General features: G+C 35.9%; 1 protein-coding gene and 1 long non-coding RNA gene across 4 annotated transcripts in view; one reads left to right on the forward strand and one right to left on the reverse strand.

The window, feature by feature from the left end:
- Window positions 1–4,295: 4,295 nt before the first annotated feature.
- LOC107175213 (NAC domain-containing protein 53-like) lies at window positions 4,296–5,684 on the reverse strand. Its single transcript, XM_015526583.2, has one exon. It carries the CDS (start codon window positions 5,682–5,684, stop codon window positions 4,296–4,298), a length of 1,389 nt encoding a protein of 462 aa, XP_015382069.2.
- A 434-nt stretch (window positions 5,685–6,118) lies between these two features.
- Window positions 6,119–17,598, forward strand: part of LOC102614038 (uncharacterized) — a 35,992-nt gene continuing 24,512 nt past the window's right edge. The window contains exons 1-2 of one of the 3 annotated variants that reach the window (XR_008052064.1): window positions 6,119–6,291; window positions 7,086–7,265. This is a non-coding gene — a long non-coding RNA (uncharacterized LOC102614038). Of the gene's footprint in view, window positions 6,292–6,903; window positions 6,945–7,085; window positions 7,266–17,598 lie in introns of those variants that run through there. The other 2 variants (XR_008052066.1, XR_008052068.1) reach the window with 2 other exon arrangements.

Consider the following 17,598-nt stretch of genomic DNA (forward strand, 5'->3'; position numbering starts at 1 on the left):
TAAAATTATCAAAACACCCTTGAAGTACAAATTACCAAATTACCCTGAAGTGGCGAATTGCTAAACTGCCCTCAATCTAAAATTACCAAATTGTTCACTAAGATATGAATTTACGAAATTACTCTCAGAGCGTGAAATTACCAAAATGCCCTGGAATACTTAAATTACCAAATTACCCCCAAAATCTAGATTTACCTAACTACCCTTAGTCTGAAATTACTAAATTATGCACCAATACGTCAAATTACCGAAATGCACGTAGTTCAGTCAACAGTGGTCGGGAAACTCAGATCCGATAGTGCTGACCATGTTAAGGCTGATGGCGCCGGCGGCGACAATTCACGCGCGGAAACGACGACGAATCGAGCTTCCATAAACGTGAAATTTCGGCGGCCGATCGGCGGCTAAACGACCGTTTCAGGTGACGCGACCCGTCTGAAAATGATGAGGGTGAGCTGAGGAAACAGATCCAGGTGGTGGCGCGACCTAATTCCGACGAGATCGACGGTGATGGTGATGGGTTTTGGCCGCGACTTTTCGTGCTTCAAACGCGGTGTTCCGTCCAGTTTCCGGCGATGATGACGGGTCGACCGCGTTCATCTCTCTCTCCCATTTTATAAAGGACACCCTTTTTTCCCTAAAACTTTATACAAATGAAGCTAGTAATCATGTTCTTGATTCGTGTCATGATGGGTTTAAACGGATTCGAACACAACCCACTTATTAAACATGCAAAATTTAATCATTCATATCCGTAATTAATGTCGGATAATCGAGTTACATCAATTTCGTCGGTAACATTTTGTAATAAGTCTGACCACTTTAAAATTAATATCGAAGAGAAAAATTAAATAATACACTTAATTAGAAAAATTAAAGTATATATGTTACATTATTATTTTGGATTTTCTCATTTCTCTTTATGAAAAATGTTCTTCTTCTTATGTCATCATTCATTTAGTAGTTTGTTTTGCCTGCCGTTGATGTTAATTTAATTGTGCCTGGTTCTGTGATTTTGATAACATTTTTTTTGTTTCTTTGTAATTATCATATGTTATTACAAATGGAGGGGTGCTAAGCTGAAATGGTTACTCGATCAACGTACTGTTGATGCTGGGTTTATTATTCTAATTCAGAAACAATTATCCAATTCTTTGCACAAAATCCTATCTGCTAAGCTACATCATCCGGATTGATTGATTTATTCAACTAGGTCGCTAATCAAATTTCAGCTCATAATCCTGGAAAGTGATCCATTCATTCAGACACTCCTCTCAGTTAATTCATAAATTTATAAACTGGGGTCGTTTCTCTGTTATTCTCTTCCCAAAATTTAGCTCATGAATGTCGATGGAAATTGAAACTTTTAATACAGTAAATGGTTCTTTGAGAAAGGAACATGAAATAGAAATTGTTGTTGAAGCAGAAGGGATGGTTTGAGATGCCACTGTAACCACTTCCTGCAATTTTTGGCTGTCTTAAGCTTCATGACAAGTTCCTTATTCTGAGCTTCGGCCTCAGCATATTTTAGGCTGATCTAGCAGTAGGAATATCTCTTTGCACCGTCTCTAGTGATGATTTTATGCATTCAAACTTTTCTCTTGTTGCAACTTCACCTTTAGCCATTGATTTTCTTGCATTTGCGTGCGTAATTTTAGAAAGAAACTGACAAGTGTGAAATTCTTCAGGAAGTAAGGCATATACTACCGACACTGATGTCCTTGCGTATGATATTTCATTTGCTTCATGTTTGTACATTACAAGTGTAATTGTAGTACTCATGTTATATAAACATTATTTAAATTTTAAACTTTAAATTATTAATAATGGGTGTTCCTGCTATTCACCTCTTTTGCTGGGGTTTATACATGCTATTGGCTTCCACAGTTTTGGCAAGCTCAGGTTCCTGCAGCTGAATCTTTGAGAAAGGATCAACTTTGGCTGTGAGAGAAGTTTCTTTTGGAATTTCATATCCACTATCAGTCTATCACCCTGTGTGGGAACAAAGGGAAAAAAAAGAATTGAGCAACACAAGCTTTAAAATGCCACCTCTTTGATGTTGAACGCTGGTCTCTGTCTAACTCTGTCTCTCTTCCTTTTCCACATATAATTTTCTTCAAGGGCTTGAGCTCTCAGTAGACATTCATCTTTCACCTGTCATATTCACTATAGTCTCTCCAAGAATCCCAGGACTAGGGGACGGGGACCCCCTCTGTTAAAAGCTTAATATTAGGTGCAGCATGCAAGCAATGTGTGAGTGAGTAACCACTTTTATATACCTAACCCATATGCATTAATTTACCATGGAAACAACTCATCATCTTGCCAAACCTATATAGATTCTGAGATAGACCCAGTCCAATGAGAAGCCACATTAGGCACAGAGTGTGCAGGACATAGCAATGGTTTCCCAGCTTCCACTGAGATAATAACACTAACAGCTTGTCCTATCCCGTTGGCACCTAGCTGCAGTTATGTATATATTTACTCAAAACACATTCATATATATCTTATGCTGCCTCAGCATATTTTTCTCCTCAGTTATTTTCACAATAATTAATCAATATTATTGCTATTATCAATAATTAACACCAGAAATGACACAATTTTATCTAGCTAGTCAATGTTATGATGCTGTTTGTTTCATTTTAACACAAGCAATAGATCAAGTACTGAATCCAAATATCACATGGTAGTCATTCAAGTACTTTCGAACATTTTGACCATCTACTATGTCGAGTTGTCTGATTGTGTTTGGATATAAACATTGAGCAATGAGTTTTTACTCAGGCATAGAACTAAAATAAGTCAGTTAATATACTCTCAAGGGCATCAACTTCAGTTAATATACTCTCAAGGGCATCAACTTCAATCAATACTGGTTGAATGATGCATATAAAATGTCTGCATTAATTTGCTTGACTGATAAAACTGTTCCCCAACCAAAGTTTTACCCCTGACTTTTGTCAATGGCTCCTTGTTAGTTAAAATAAAGGTGTTTGATGTAAGTATCAAACTGTTCGATAAAATGTCCCAACGAAGAAATACTTGGCGGGAAAGCTTATATTTGAATTCTGAAGCAATAAAGACATCAACAAGGCATGGGAATGAAAGCTCTTGAAGTTTCTAGGATCAGTGAATATCAAGGGTTGATATTGACAGTAGAATAAAACACTAGTACATAACAAACATTAGAATCTTTGTTTCTAGCTACAGCAATGCTTAGCCCTTAGATTGAACTTTACCGGCTGTAAATATGGTATAAGATCTCTCTATGAATATGACACATTGCTATCAATGAATCATCCATCACTTGATTCTAAAAATCTTGTTTCTCCTACTGAATCTCAATCAAATGGACAATTATCATCCAATAGGACAGTCTCCAGTATCTACGGTTATATATGCTGTAACTGATAGTAAACAACTATCAAGCAGCATAGTATCATCCATAGTATCCAGTGCCTATGGTGTATATGCTGGTGTTGTTGATACTTGAACAGCCCTTCAAATTATACTGAGATTAAAACTTGTTGTCACTTGTATATCACGAGGCAAGCTAATGCATTTGTCAATCAGTAAGGTCTGTATTTGTAATAGTTGGCATTCTATCTTGAACATTCAGCTTTCAGATCTTGCAAAAGGGGTTATCTTTATTCAATTCCTGCTCCAATTTTCATGACATCGGGAGCCACTATGTTAGATTGTTTCAGCTTTATGATTACTTTACGTACAATCTTAATGCATCTTTTCAGTTATTTTTACTTTTTGGTGTTGGTTTTGTATTCGACAGCAAGTTTTAAAGATTATTTTTAAGGCTGTAATCCACTTTTTAAGCTAACTAGCACTTTGGTTTAGTAAGTCAGTGTAATGAAGCAAGTTGCTTATATTTTGTATATGACACAAATTCAATCGTATTTTGTATCATAGTTGTTAATTCTTTGCATGTTTTAGCATAACTAAGAGTCCTGTTGAATATCAATTAAAAAAAAAAAATTAGAACATGTAACATCATTGTACTTTCATGTTCCCCTGCTTTTCAACTTAATCTATTAGATATATATACAAAGCACAACAATTCTTGTAAAGATCATATATAAAAACAGCTCTTTTAGAGCCATAACTTCATTTACAAAATGGAAGACAACGTGATTATATTACAATTGAAAATGAAACAAATTGTTTACATAACATACACTAGCAATCTAAGTATTGCTTTCATAAAATCACAAAACAAAGCAGAGAGCAAGAGTGCGATCAGAATTTCCCGCTCCTTTCTGGTGCGTTGCTTGCAATTACATTACTCGATTAAGCACTTGATTGACCCTCGATAGAAACTCTACAGGCAGCGGCCCCATCTCCTCTTCCCATGCCACAGCTTGCAGTTTCCCACCTTCTTCATCCCTAGGTTCGGCAATTTTATCGAGTTCAGACAAAAACTCTCGCACATCAAAAACAAGTCTGTCAGGTAAAGAATCAATCTCCATTTCGGATTCCACAATTTCCAAGATGTTATCAAGGCATGGCAACTCAATCGGATCGTTTTGTTGAGCCAAAAGTGCCTCTTCTTCAACAGCCTCTTGCTGCTTGTTCTGGACTGCTGCATCACCATGACCCTCAGTCCTCTCACTCTCTAAAATCTGATCCAGACTGGAAGAATACCTTTCCACATCAAATATGTCATAAACTTCAGACAATGAGTGCTCCATCTCCCCTTCAAATTCCACAGTCTGCACATTGTTGTTACTGGAGCATGGGATGTCATTTGCTTGGTTCTGTTGAATACAAACTGCCTCTGCTTCAGCCCCCTGTTGACCATTTTGACTGCCCTCATCATGCTGATCCTTTTCCAAGATTTGAACAAGACTGGCCATATATTCTTCAACGTCAAAAAGAGTTGGATATTCAGGCACTGAATGTATGATCTCCCCTTGGTGGTCCGCTGTGTTCAGACTGTTAGTCGAGCATGGTGAGTGGCTTTGTTCTATCAAAACTGAATTTTGTTCAGCCTTTAAGCGCTTGCTCTGAAAGCACTCATCATCGAGATCAATGTGGCTACTGGAGGCCACTACTTCTTTCGGCTTTCTCTTAGAACCAGAAGATCTCCTTCTACAGTCATTCGTCTCGCCAACTTGTTTCGACTTCCTCGGCTTCCCGCCCAAATTGGCTTTCTCCGAATGGTTTTCTGATTCGTTCTTTTTGACGCGGCAGAGAACAAAATCGAGCGCTTTATGCGAATACTGATTACCCAACAAGGCTGGATTAATGGTGAATTCATGCATAATCCACCTCCCATTCTGTTCCGGATTTTTACGACTTTCATACCTAAACCTTTTCTTGAACCCTAAAATTTGGTCATCGGAGCCAACAGCGAGAACAGGCTTGGCTCCGTCCTCACCCTGCCACGCACCGAAGCCAATCTTTCTGTTGAATCTCGAACCCTTAGGAGACGCCTTCTTTAACTGAGTGAAAAAGTAGAGTGCTTGACCCGCCATTAATTGGTCTCCTTCGTATAAATCCCAAATCAAATTCGGCTCATGAGGGCCATAAAGATCGCAATCTTTCACTGGAATATCATCGCCGGCTTGGTAAAGATTAGGGTTTTCAGTAATTTTGTGGAGAAGATAGAACTCCAGCAGTTCCTGTTCCGTTGGATAAAATCTTAATCCAACGTGAGGAGGCATTGTGTTGGTGTTTTTTGGACTGAATCGAGACTGAATCGGAAATCTTAATAAGAAGATTTTTAGACTGAATCGAGACTGAGTCGGAAATCTTAATAAGAAGATTTTTTGTTTGATATCTGATTTGAATTTGGGGTCAGGAATGTGGGTATTTTGTTGCGTGCACAGTAAGTTATAATTTTGACGCGTAAAATTCAGGCGCCAGCTGCCCGATACTATGGCGGTGCTGCTTGTTAGGGTTAGGGTTTAGGCGCCAAAGCCACAGGCACAGCGTTGTCGTTTGTTAGCCGTTGAAGTTGCATTTTGAATTTCCACGTGTTGTTTGACGCGCACGTGCGGTGTAAGTACGTGCGGTGTAAGTAATTGATATTATTAAATTTATTGTTGTTTTTTTAAAAATTTTTTTAAGCATTTATAAATCCGTTTTATTTATAATTTATTTTAAAATTGGAAACCGCTAGATAGATTTACAAGCGAAGTGCGTTTCATTTTGTGATGCTTGAAATTGAAATAAAGATGATAAAATTATATGCTTTTGGGTACACAATGTCTGTAGTGACCGTGCTTCCTCGTTGCCAAGCTGCGCCTCAGAGATCTTAGTCTATGCCAGGTATCAAAATCTTGTTGTAAATCTTGTTGTAAGGCTGACATTGACAATAAGTGCTTTTTGGTGATTTTGTTTAATGGGTTTGTGAAGATTTAGTCTTTATTTGCTGGGTCTCCTTTTATTTTGTACTTACTCACACACACTGTATATTTATATGCTTCTTGTATGTGTATGTGTTGCAATGATATCGTTTTTGCCTTGGTATGTTTTTGGGTTTCAATTTGTTCCCTGGGATTTTGGGGTTGATTATCAACAGTGGTTAATAGTAAATGATTGGTTTGGAAAGAATGAGATCAGTAATTGTCAAATATAAGTAAGGGGATGGTTTGTAAACAATTGTTTGCAAATAAAAGTGAGTGCTTCTGGAATTTAAGTATAAGCACACAAATTATAAACATACTTGAAGATTTTCATGTTTTGAAGAAATAATTGGATCATATAAAGTATCAATGGAGCTTTTATTGGTAGATGCAAAATTGACTGAAAAGTAGTACACCTTCTTAATGTTGATCTTGTATGTCTTGAACAGTCACCAACATTCTCCGACAAATCATTTTCTATGTTTGATTATTTCTTTCTTGTTGCAAAATGAGCTTCCTATTTTGGAGGTCACATTCTTGTTAGTTGAAACCGTGGAGTGTGGATTTGGAATTATGGTAAAATCTCTCATGGTATAGATGAATAAATTTCAGGCGCATCTTGAAAATACAGAACTAGTTGATTTTGTTTCGGGTCGCTACTGTTTTGCAATTTTAAGAAAGTTGATTGAGTTTCTTGTTTAATTACTTAATATGTAGTGTGAGCTGGACATCACGTTCCATTTGGAGAGGCCCGTTTTATAGTGCAGGACAAGGTCATGGATGGGTGTATGGCAGAGCCAAGCAAGTCAACCATTCTGACACCCCAATAAAACTGATGGATAAAACATCTTGAAATAGTTGTAAGGGCTCCAGGGTTTTGTGAGAGATTCATAACAGGTTGGCCACTGGTTTATGTTGGTTGGATCCTATTGTACTATTATTTTTAAACATCATGAAAATCCTGTAGTTTCATTCATAAATGAAATATTTTACTACTGTATTGTATTGATTCATTTTTGAATTAATTCAGAACCAAATCAAATTCATTTGTAGTTCTTTAGAATTTGGGTTTTACTGACATCTATGAGACAATGCAAACATAATCTGGTTTTCTGGTGTGCTTAACTTTTTGGAATTTGAGAATCGGGACCTTGGTTTCTTTGAGAGCAAAGAGCATGAAGTCCAAATGGCTTCCTTGTGATTCATCAAAATTAGTGTTGTCAGTTAATGACCTGGGAGTTAAAAATCTAAATGGAGTAAAGCCGGCCCGAAGTTAGGTTTTGGTCACTAGCTATAACAATTATTGGACAAGATGATTGTGATATAAGTAGAGTAATCAAGAAAAAGAAAGACCATAGTTTAAAGGATTAGTGGGTACAAACTCGAATCTGAGAAGGTTGTTGTAAAAGTTATTTCATTGCTTTATTTGTATCTACCTTGGTGGTATAAGGAGTGACTGATAATCTTTGTTGTGTAATTGTAAATTGGTACAGAAAATGGTTAACTTAAGATGCAGATTATCAGAGATGATCCCCAAAGAATTGAGGTTATGACTGTAAAGAACTCAGAATTACATTGATGTACTTGTTTTTATGTCATAAAATATGAAAATATTCTAGGTGTTAGTGGCACATTATTCACATATCATATTTATAAGAACAACATGCTTTTTGTCCAACTAGCATTAACATGTTATGTCTCTTTTGCATGGCCTAAGATAAGATATTGAAGAATACTGCTCTATACTGGAAGCTCTGTGGCAAATTAATTCTATACATCCAATGAGATTGAAATTTTTTTTGTTCTTATGCTATTTTTAAGTTTGAATTATCTTTATGTTTCTCAAAATTACTGTATTTTTCTCATTTATAGAAAGAAACTTGTATGACTTTGAATGTTTGTAGGTGAACATAATTGGATGAGGCTGCTGTCCTGTTTTACGCCTACCCAAATTCAGTCTGATTTCAGGACTAGACTGAGTGTGGCTGCAAGCCAATACTGGAGTTTCTGCTTTCAACAGAGCTGTGAGTTTGTCCATGCTTTTTCTGTGTCATCTTTCTTATTATATAAACCTGCAATATCTGCTATTTTTGGGTTAAGCATCTAGAGCTCATCGAACTTAAATCTGCCTTTTCCGAGTGTCTTTGCTCTATTTCTTCACCACTTGCCTTATTGTATATCTGTTATCTAGTTTGGTTCTGATCTTGATGCTGAAAAAATTCAGATGCTCTTTGTTGAAAATTAATAATCTAAATTCTCTACATGTTTTTGTGATGACATGCTTGTGGATTTTGTGACACAATTGCGTGGACTCCTCTTTTGCCGTTTGTGTGAAAGTTAGATAGAGATTTAGTCTAGTGTGTGAAGTTTTGAGTTTATAAATACTAATGCAGAAAGAAAACCTTTTTGTTTAACTGTTTCTTGGTTCTCATCTTGGAGTACAATCTTAAGTAAAAGGTATTATACGTATAAATATTTTTAGAAGCATCCGAAAAACTTCGTTGACCAATTGAGTAGATTTAAAAAAATAGCAGTAGATGCTGCAACAGGAGCTTAATATGCAATAGCAATCCAATCCAAAGGCTTCATTGACTTTCTGCTTGCTCTGTGGCTTTTGATTATTTCCAATACCTATAAGAGTACAAACTAGATTCATAATTCCAGCAACCCCTTAAATCAGAAAATACAGAAGAGATAATTTTAGAAGAATGGAAAAGGTGAAAAGATGAGAGATGAGAGATGATAGAAGAAAGATGGTTTCTGTTGAAGTATGTGAATAGAGAGATTAGATACAATTCTGATCCTTCAACAACTTACATGCCTTTTAAGTCTTTAATGAAATGGCCAGTAATCGTCTTCTTGATAAATATATTTGCCAGCATACTTTTGTTGATGTATTCAGTTAAAAAGGCATATATTCTGTGGTATAAAAATCATAACATTATCTATTTAAGATATGATGATGCCATATTCAAATTGGATGAGGCTGTTGTCCTGGATTAACACATATTATTTTTCTTGTGCGACTTTAAGAAGTGATTGGTGTGGCTGCAAGTGTATATTGCAGAGAAGGATAATTTTCTCCCTTATTTTCAATACAATTAACTAATATAGAAATACTTAATTAGTAACTTGTCAATTCAGAGGACCCTTTTGTCATGATCAGTTTGCAAAACAGTCAGAGGGTTGAAATTGAATTACTAAGGTGGTAATGCATGCACAAGAAAGATCAACAATTCATTCAAGTCAATAGTCTTGAGTCAACAACAGAGTCTTCAGTCGAATCAATAATCGTCTCAAGAAAATGAAGTGGTGTTAAGTTACATTATAATGTAAATTAACAAGAAGTGGTGTTAAGTTACATTATAATGTAAATTAACAAGGTCTCTGAAAATGATATTGTAGTTATCATTAGTATTGAGGATATATTGTCAAGTCTTGCCTTTCATGGTTTATATTCTGCACAGAAGTAGCTAAACCTTGTCCTCAACAAGTCTTTGCTCAGGTCACTATATCTTTGGAAAAAGAAATTTCTTGATAGTTTTTTTAAATGGTTAAAAAATAGAAGTTTTTAATAGAATTTTTAGAGAAATAAAATAAACTTCATTCTTAGACTCAGTTTGAGGTTGTTGCATGCTGCTTATAAAGTTATTCACTTTTATTGGGCTGACGAGATAGTAAAGGACGAACCAGAAGTTTAGTTTATAGGGACAATTTAATAATGTATTAAATTTAGCTTGCTTCAAAGCTTTACTAATAGGGCTTTTTTTTATAAATTAAGAGGTGAGTAAGGGGCTGCTTCTTAGCCCTCCAGGAAATGAGATTCCGACCAAGAACAAAAGCCCGAGGTAGAGCGTCGGTCGTCAGGGCAGCCTACCTTTATTTTATAGGAGTAGGGGTGGATAGCTTGTCACCTGGAGATATAGGCGTAGAGACTCTTCCCCTATGCTGCCTATTGGTACTAGTGTAGTAGGGTTGACAAGGGATTGTAACTTCAACTCATTAAGTTATTTCAAGTTAGTTCATAGTGATAGAGATTTAAATAATGAATGTAATTTACAGGCTGTCTTAATCAAGTGAAGGCAACCGCCCCCACTTGCCTAATGCTAGCTCCATCCTTGGAAATAATCAATTAGACAAAAATGAAGTGAGGTACATGTCTGGTAAACTATAAGCATTATCAATTTAGCTCCTGAAGCTTTGTTGCAATTTGGCAATATTATTCACCACTGCTGTGTGTTGTCAGTGTCACACATGGAGTTAGTCTTGTGCAAGTGGGGGCAGTTGCGCAAGTTGATTAAGAGAAAAGCTCTTAAAATTGCATCCATTATTTAAGTTTACGCCCCCATGAACTTAATTGAAGTGCTGTCACAAACTATATATTCCACTTCTATTTCTTCCCTTGATTCGTGTATTAAAGATTCCTACCAAACTTACCAAAATAGAGAGTAACGATGAGATAATATATAGAAGAAGAGTATGGAGAATGGAGGGTGCGAAGAATTAGAATATAGATAATCCACCTGGGATATTTTGAAAATAAAGCAGGATGGTGGTGGAGTCTAGTGCCTAATTCTGCCAAAATCCCATTTTGAGTTGGTTGGGATGCCCAAGGGAACCATACAATTGCCATATCCTCATGTACTTGTCTCCTTAACTCTTTAAGAGCATGTTTATAATGGGAATCTCCTTTTCCTGTGTCATGGAGGTGTTTCAATTCAGCTCATAGGAACAGAAACTTTAATAATGAATGCAATTTATGGGCTGTTTTAATCAAGCGTGGGCAACTGCCCCCACTTGTGTAATACTAGCTCCATTTTTGGAAATAATCAATTAGACAAGAATGTAGTCAGGTGCATATTTAGTAAACAATAAGTATTAACAATTTGGCAATCTAAGTCAAGCTTATGCCCCTATAAAACTGAATCGAAATGCTCTCACAATTTATATCTTCCACTTGCATTCCTTTATAATTTCTTATTTCTTCCCTTGATTCTTAGACATTGTATTAAAGATTCCTACCAAACTTACCGAAACAGAGTGCAATGATGAGAAACGCTAAAATTGACCATGGCTGTGAAAACGCAATGCATTATTAATAGACTTTAGTAGTAACACGTTAGCTAGAATCAGCTGGGACTTGAATGTGATGGTTTGTGGTGATACGTTGGTAAAATTGATAAAAAAATAGGATAGAAAAATTCAATGATATTACAGGGTCTTCATTCAAGTCAATGGTCTTCTATTTCTTTGATCGTCATCATTGCATGTCATCTTCGTGGAAATTTAATCAATAACTGGTTCGACTACAGTAAGCGCAATTTCTTGTAAAGTTCGATCTCTTTGTTCACATTTTAGTACCAATGATCTGGAATCATACAAACCTACCCCTACTTTGTTAATAAGATTATTCTAGTTTAAATATCAATTAATTTTACCATCTATTTAGTAATTTTATTAGTCACCAACTCTTTGATTTAATATAATTTTTTTTGTCTTTTGTTATTTATTATCATCCACTTTGCCGGAATCAAATAGTGCTCATGACATGGTGGGTTTTCGGTGCTCCTTAATTATATTCACTACTTTATAAGATTATAATTGGTTAAAGGATACACGTGATAAGTGATAAATAAAAAAAAAACGGTACTCTAAAAACATCTAAGACTTTTCTAATGGCTAATTTGGCTTTACTTTCTTCCACCGAATAATGAGACATTAATAGATTTTCAAGATACAAATTCTCTACGGATGCACAATAGTTTTAATTTTTCGTAGTTGTGTTGTGTGTTTTAGCTTTATGCTTATGTTTACTATGTCGCTTTGAATATTGTTTACCTAGATCTCTATTGTTCTTATTGAAGTTTATTCCGTTTGCGGGATCAATTAATATAAAGGAAATAAAAAAGGAGTTTATCTTAATAATCGGTTAATAGTAATGGAGAGGTGTAATACATGCAAAATTCTGAGATATTTTTTATTTGCCAAATAAAAGTTAAATTTATTCACCCAATGAAAAGCAAAAAAGCTAGCATTGATCAATAGCAGAACAGAATTTGACGATCTTTATTGCTATAATGGGTTAATAGTATAATTAAACTCTAACCAAAGTATATAGACGAATAGATCAACGATGGCCTAAAGAGAACCACATACAAGTTTCTTTAAAGCCTACACTCAACAATACAATGTGCAGCGTATGAGAGCACATTTTAATTTTAGAAAGATTCCTAATATCAAATGAGCACTCTGAATAATAAACGACATAATGCGAGCCGTCCTCCCAGAGAGACCCTGCTAAAAAGATGGTGATTAATTGGAAAAAAAAAATATGAACAAGTGATTAGAGGAACAAAAGCTTGCAAGAGGAAAGACCAAAATTTAAGGATGAAGAAATTAAAAGCATGTGAGCCGATTACGATGACTGAAACACGATTGAAATTAAGGAGTATTACCGTTTAATTAGCTCCTGAACTTTCTTTGCAGTGTTGCAATATTCACAGCTGCTGTCACATAGAGCGAATCTTTCATACCATTCAAGAAGTTGATTCAGCATTAAAGTTCCACAGACTCCCAGAATCCAACACAGAAACCAAGAATCAAGCTCATGTAAAATCCGAGTTATAAACTGATCATCCTCATCTTCTGGAGTGTTTGCATCATCTTCTATGCCTGGACATGGAGCTGATTCTTCATCCGGGCACTTATTTTGAAGTGGAAGGCCACAAAGTTCAAGATTTCCGGCATACACTGAAGGATTGAAGCTCTAGATCTGAGTGCCTAATGGGATTTTTCCTGACGAGCTGTTGTCCGACAAGTCCAAGACACCAAGACGACTTAACTGAGCAAGGCCAGACGGAATGCTTCCAGAAAACCGGTTTCTAGATAAATCCAGGAAATCCAATGATTTTAACTGACCAATCTTTGGAGGGATTGCTCCAATTAAATTGTTTCTCGAAAGGTTTGAGGCAATCAACCCCAAAACATCCATAATCTCTTCAGGAATTGCTCCGCATAAATTGTTATTCGAAAGGTCAAGGCACTTTACAAGTCCCAAAGTATTTTCGTACTCGTTCTCACTTCCTTTCCAAGTCCACTGTAAAGTGTCCAAATAGCTGAATTCATATGCAATTCCAATGTGAACGACGACGTATAGCCCGAACCCGATGGTAGGATTGGAACTTCTTTCTTGGGTTATGGCTGAAAAATTATTGAAACACTTTGGTATCTTTCTCGATAAAATGTTTGAAGAAAGATCCAAGACTTGAATAAATCGCAGATTACACAATTGATAAGGTATATTTCCATGAAATTTGTTAGATTTTAGGCTAAGAACAGTCAAATTTTGTAGACTTCCCCCTATCCACGTTGGCATCTCACCAAAAAATGCATTCTTCTTGAGATCCAAAGCTCTCGGTTGCGAGCAATTCCTTGAAGATGAAGGCAATGTTGAGAATGTCAACTAAAACGACATTGAATAGAAGTTGTCAAAGACACGACCCGCACCGAACGCCAACAACACGGTTGGTGAGATCCTTCCGTAATACGTGTATCTAATTTTTGAAAAAAATTGTAACATCTGCATCTATAAATATGCTCAATGTATAATGTTTTACTTAAAAAATGAAAAACACTTGTTTCTTTAGGCAATTCCCTAGTTAACCTATTGTTGTGTAAACTTAGTGTTCGGCTATTACGTAGGAAACCCATCGAGTTTGGAATTTTTCCGGAGAAGCTATTGTTTGCCAAGTCAAGAATGGATAGGCTATCAAAGTACAACCAACAATCAGGAAGCTCTCTAGATAATAAATTATCCGAGAGATAAAAAAAGTTCTCTGTGTTTTGACTGATTGAACATAAGAAAATAATTGACCCTGAGAACTTATTTTTTGAGAGTTTCAATGATATCGAATTTGAAGGAAGTGGTGGAATTAGGCCCTCAAAGTGGTTTGAACTGATATCTATGACAATATTATCAGACCTTAATAAGGACAAATCGGAAAGTTTACCTTTGATATGGCTGTTAGAGAGATCTAACAAAGAGAGTTCAATAGACAAATCCCAAAACTAGTTAGGGACACTATCCGAGATTCCATTATTCGAAATATCAAGTGAAATAAGTTCATTCTGAGCTTGAAGCCATTTTGGAAAATGAGGTCCCATCTTGCAAGAGGCAAGACTTAATATTTTCAGTTGAAAAGGAGGAACCCAATCATGGCTCAATTTCAAAGTCCAAAGAGTTATCAGCTAAATTAAGTATCTGCAAGTTGAACATATTGTAAAAAAAAGTTTCAGAGATGACACCTGTGAATGAATTCCTACCAAGTGTCAGAGACTCGTGCTTCGACAATTGGCTGAGGCTTTTGTTTATTGTTCCATTTAATCGATTTTCTCTAAGTCTTAATTCTTTCAGGGATGAAAACCCTCCAAAATCAGGTATTGGCCCGGTGAGGTCATTGGCACCTAAATACAACGACTCCAGTGAATTCACCATGCATCCACCGGACAAACTTTGAATCAACTCCGAGAGCTGTCCATTGAGATAGTTGAAAGGCAAGCGTAATATATTCAAGCTACAGCTGTTTCCGAAGAATTTTGGAATCCCACCTTCAAGTTCAGTAGAAGGGAGAGACAGATATCTGAGAGAAACCATGTCTTGAAAAGTCTCTGGAATTGAACCTCTTAATTGGTTATAGCCAAGTCAAGATGAAGAATATCCCTACTAAGATTAAAAAGGCAAGGTATACTGAAGAAGAAGGGAGATTGTTGTTATAGAGATAAGATTCTCAATAGATGTACTCAAATTGAAGTGCAATCCTGAAAGGTCTTGAAGATGAGGGATTGAAGGGGTACCACAAGAGAGATTGAGGTATCTCAATTTGCTGAGGGAACCAATGAACTCAGGAACTGGGATTCCACCGATGTTGATCGTTACTAAGGTCCAAATGTCGTAAATCATGCAATTTAAGCAGAGCAGGACTAATTGTACCTTTCAAGATCTTTCTTCGAGCATTTTCATCGTTGGATCTTCGAAGATTAAGCACCTTGAAATGGCTAGTTGTGTTGTTACAGCAGACTCCTCTCCATTCACAGCAATTTATTTTGTCATCTTCTGTTCCCCATGAAGACAGAGCGCCATATTCATCCATCGGGCTCTGTTCAAAAGTGAGAAGCGCTTCTTTCTCCTCATCAATGCACCTGATTATTATGCTGTTAGAATCAGCGATTCTGGGCTCCAATTGAAACAATAGCACAGAAAACAAAGCGATATATTGAAGTAGAAGGAACAATTTCGATGACATTTTAATTATCATTAGTTTTTAGGATATAAAAAATCCTGCAATCCATGCCAATTTATACTGGGTATAATCTGTATTAATTATTGAAGCCAAGAAAAGTCTTCAGCCTGAGCGTTCATTGTTCGTTAGGATATGATAGTATGAGATGATAAAAATCAAGAGCAGTCTCTGGCGAATGAGCGTTGACTGAGCGTTATTTATTGGAAAATGCTCTGTTCTTATTACTTTTGACTCTCTTATTTCACATTTCTGTACCAATTACTTAATTCTTTGATTTTTTTTTCCTATAATAAAACAAGAAACTGATATTTAAGATGATAATATCCTATCTTGCCGAGCTGGGTTATCACTTTCAGTATGATATTCCAATTATTCTTATCAATATGCTTATAGCATGCAGAAAGCAAGAGAGATGATTTTCACTTTGCAAAAATCAAAATGTTTATTCACTCTGGGAATTTAAAAATGCGGACATCGATCTGTAACAAAGGATATTATTAGAGTAAACCAAGCACATGCAATTACATATGCATTTAAGAAGATGGTCCGTATATAAGCCGAACCAAATAGAAAATACTATGTTATTTAGAATTATACTGCCGTCAGTGTCACGCTCGGAGCTAGCCTTGGCGAAGCGGGGGCACCTGCCCGGGGTTGATTAAAAGAACCCTTAAATTACACATCCATTATTTAAGCCCATGTTGCCCCGTAAACTTAATTGAAATGTTCCTATGAGTTAAAGAATTTAATTCCCTCTCTATGAGAATTTAATTGAAATACATAATCAATTGAAGTTGTTGGGATCCGTTGTATTGAATTTATTTTTAAGTTTCTATGATAAACTAAATTTCTGATTTCGACGCAAGAAGTTGAAGATATTTCATCTATAGTTGTTTCTATTTCTTCTCTTGATTCGTCTACCTTGTTTTAAAGACTCCTCCCAAACTTACCAGAATAGAGATTAATTATAAACGCTGAAATTGGATGTGATAATATGTGATGGTACGTTCGTAATTCATAAAAACAAGGTTTGGAAAGTCTCTTGGGAAAAAAAAATATATATTCAGTGATATATGTACATTGTCGAAAATTTGACTTGAATGTGGAAAACATTAAAGACAATTTGGCGAGGTAATTATATGGTAAAAGCATGAAGATGAAATACTAAAATTGTTCGACAATTTTGTTCATGCAATTAAATGCTAAGTGCGTTGAGCATGCACATGCATGTAGCATGCAATTGCATGTGGTTAGCATGTAATTTTTTACTTTCGTATACAACTTTTAACTTTAACACCAAAGCCATTAAATTTAAAGAATCCGATAGAGTTGTTGAAAGGTGGCCAAAACTTTTGCTATAGAAATAAAAGCATGCATGGTAAGCTTCGGCTATAAATAGAGAAGCAATTTTTTTATTTGGAAGCATCCCAAAATAGAGGGAGTTTAAAAAATTTAGTTTTTTTGTGAGAGAGTACAGAGAAAAGAAACATTTGCAAGTGAACTCTTAAAAGGTTTGGAAGAGTGTTTCCTTGGGTGCTCAGCTGGGATCTACATTTGAGAGATGTGAGAGAATTTGTCTTGGGAAAATTGTTTTCTTCAAGAGTTTGTGAGAGTATTAGGTGTATTTGTTGAAAAGTCAAAGATTTTTGGTGAGTTGTTTATTCAAATTGGTTGAAAAGGCAAAGGTAAGCCACATGCATAATTGACAATTTGGAGGAAGTTGGCACCGCATGCATGTGTTTGTCAATTTTGAAGAATTTAGTTGTAAATTTAATTGACAATTTGACCAAGGGTTTGGTGCAACAGTACAACCATTTTGGCTATAAATAGAGATGCATTCTTCACTTGGAAATCATCCCTAAAATTTGTTAAGCTTATAAGTTTCCAAGCTTTTGAGAGAAGTATATCTAGAGAATTTATCATTCCTGCAG

The sequence above is a fragment of the Citrus sinensis genome, chromosome 9 (genome assembly GCF_022201045.2).
Source record: "Citrus sinensis cultivar Valencia sweet orange chromosome 9, DVS_A1.0, whole genome shotgun sequence".
Taxonomy (NCBI): Eukaryota; Viridiplantae; Streptophyta; class Magnoliopsida; order Sapindales; family Rutaceae; genus Citrus; species Citrus sinensis.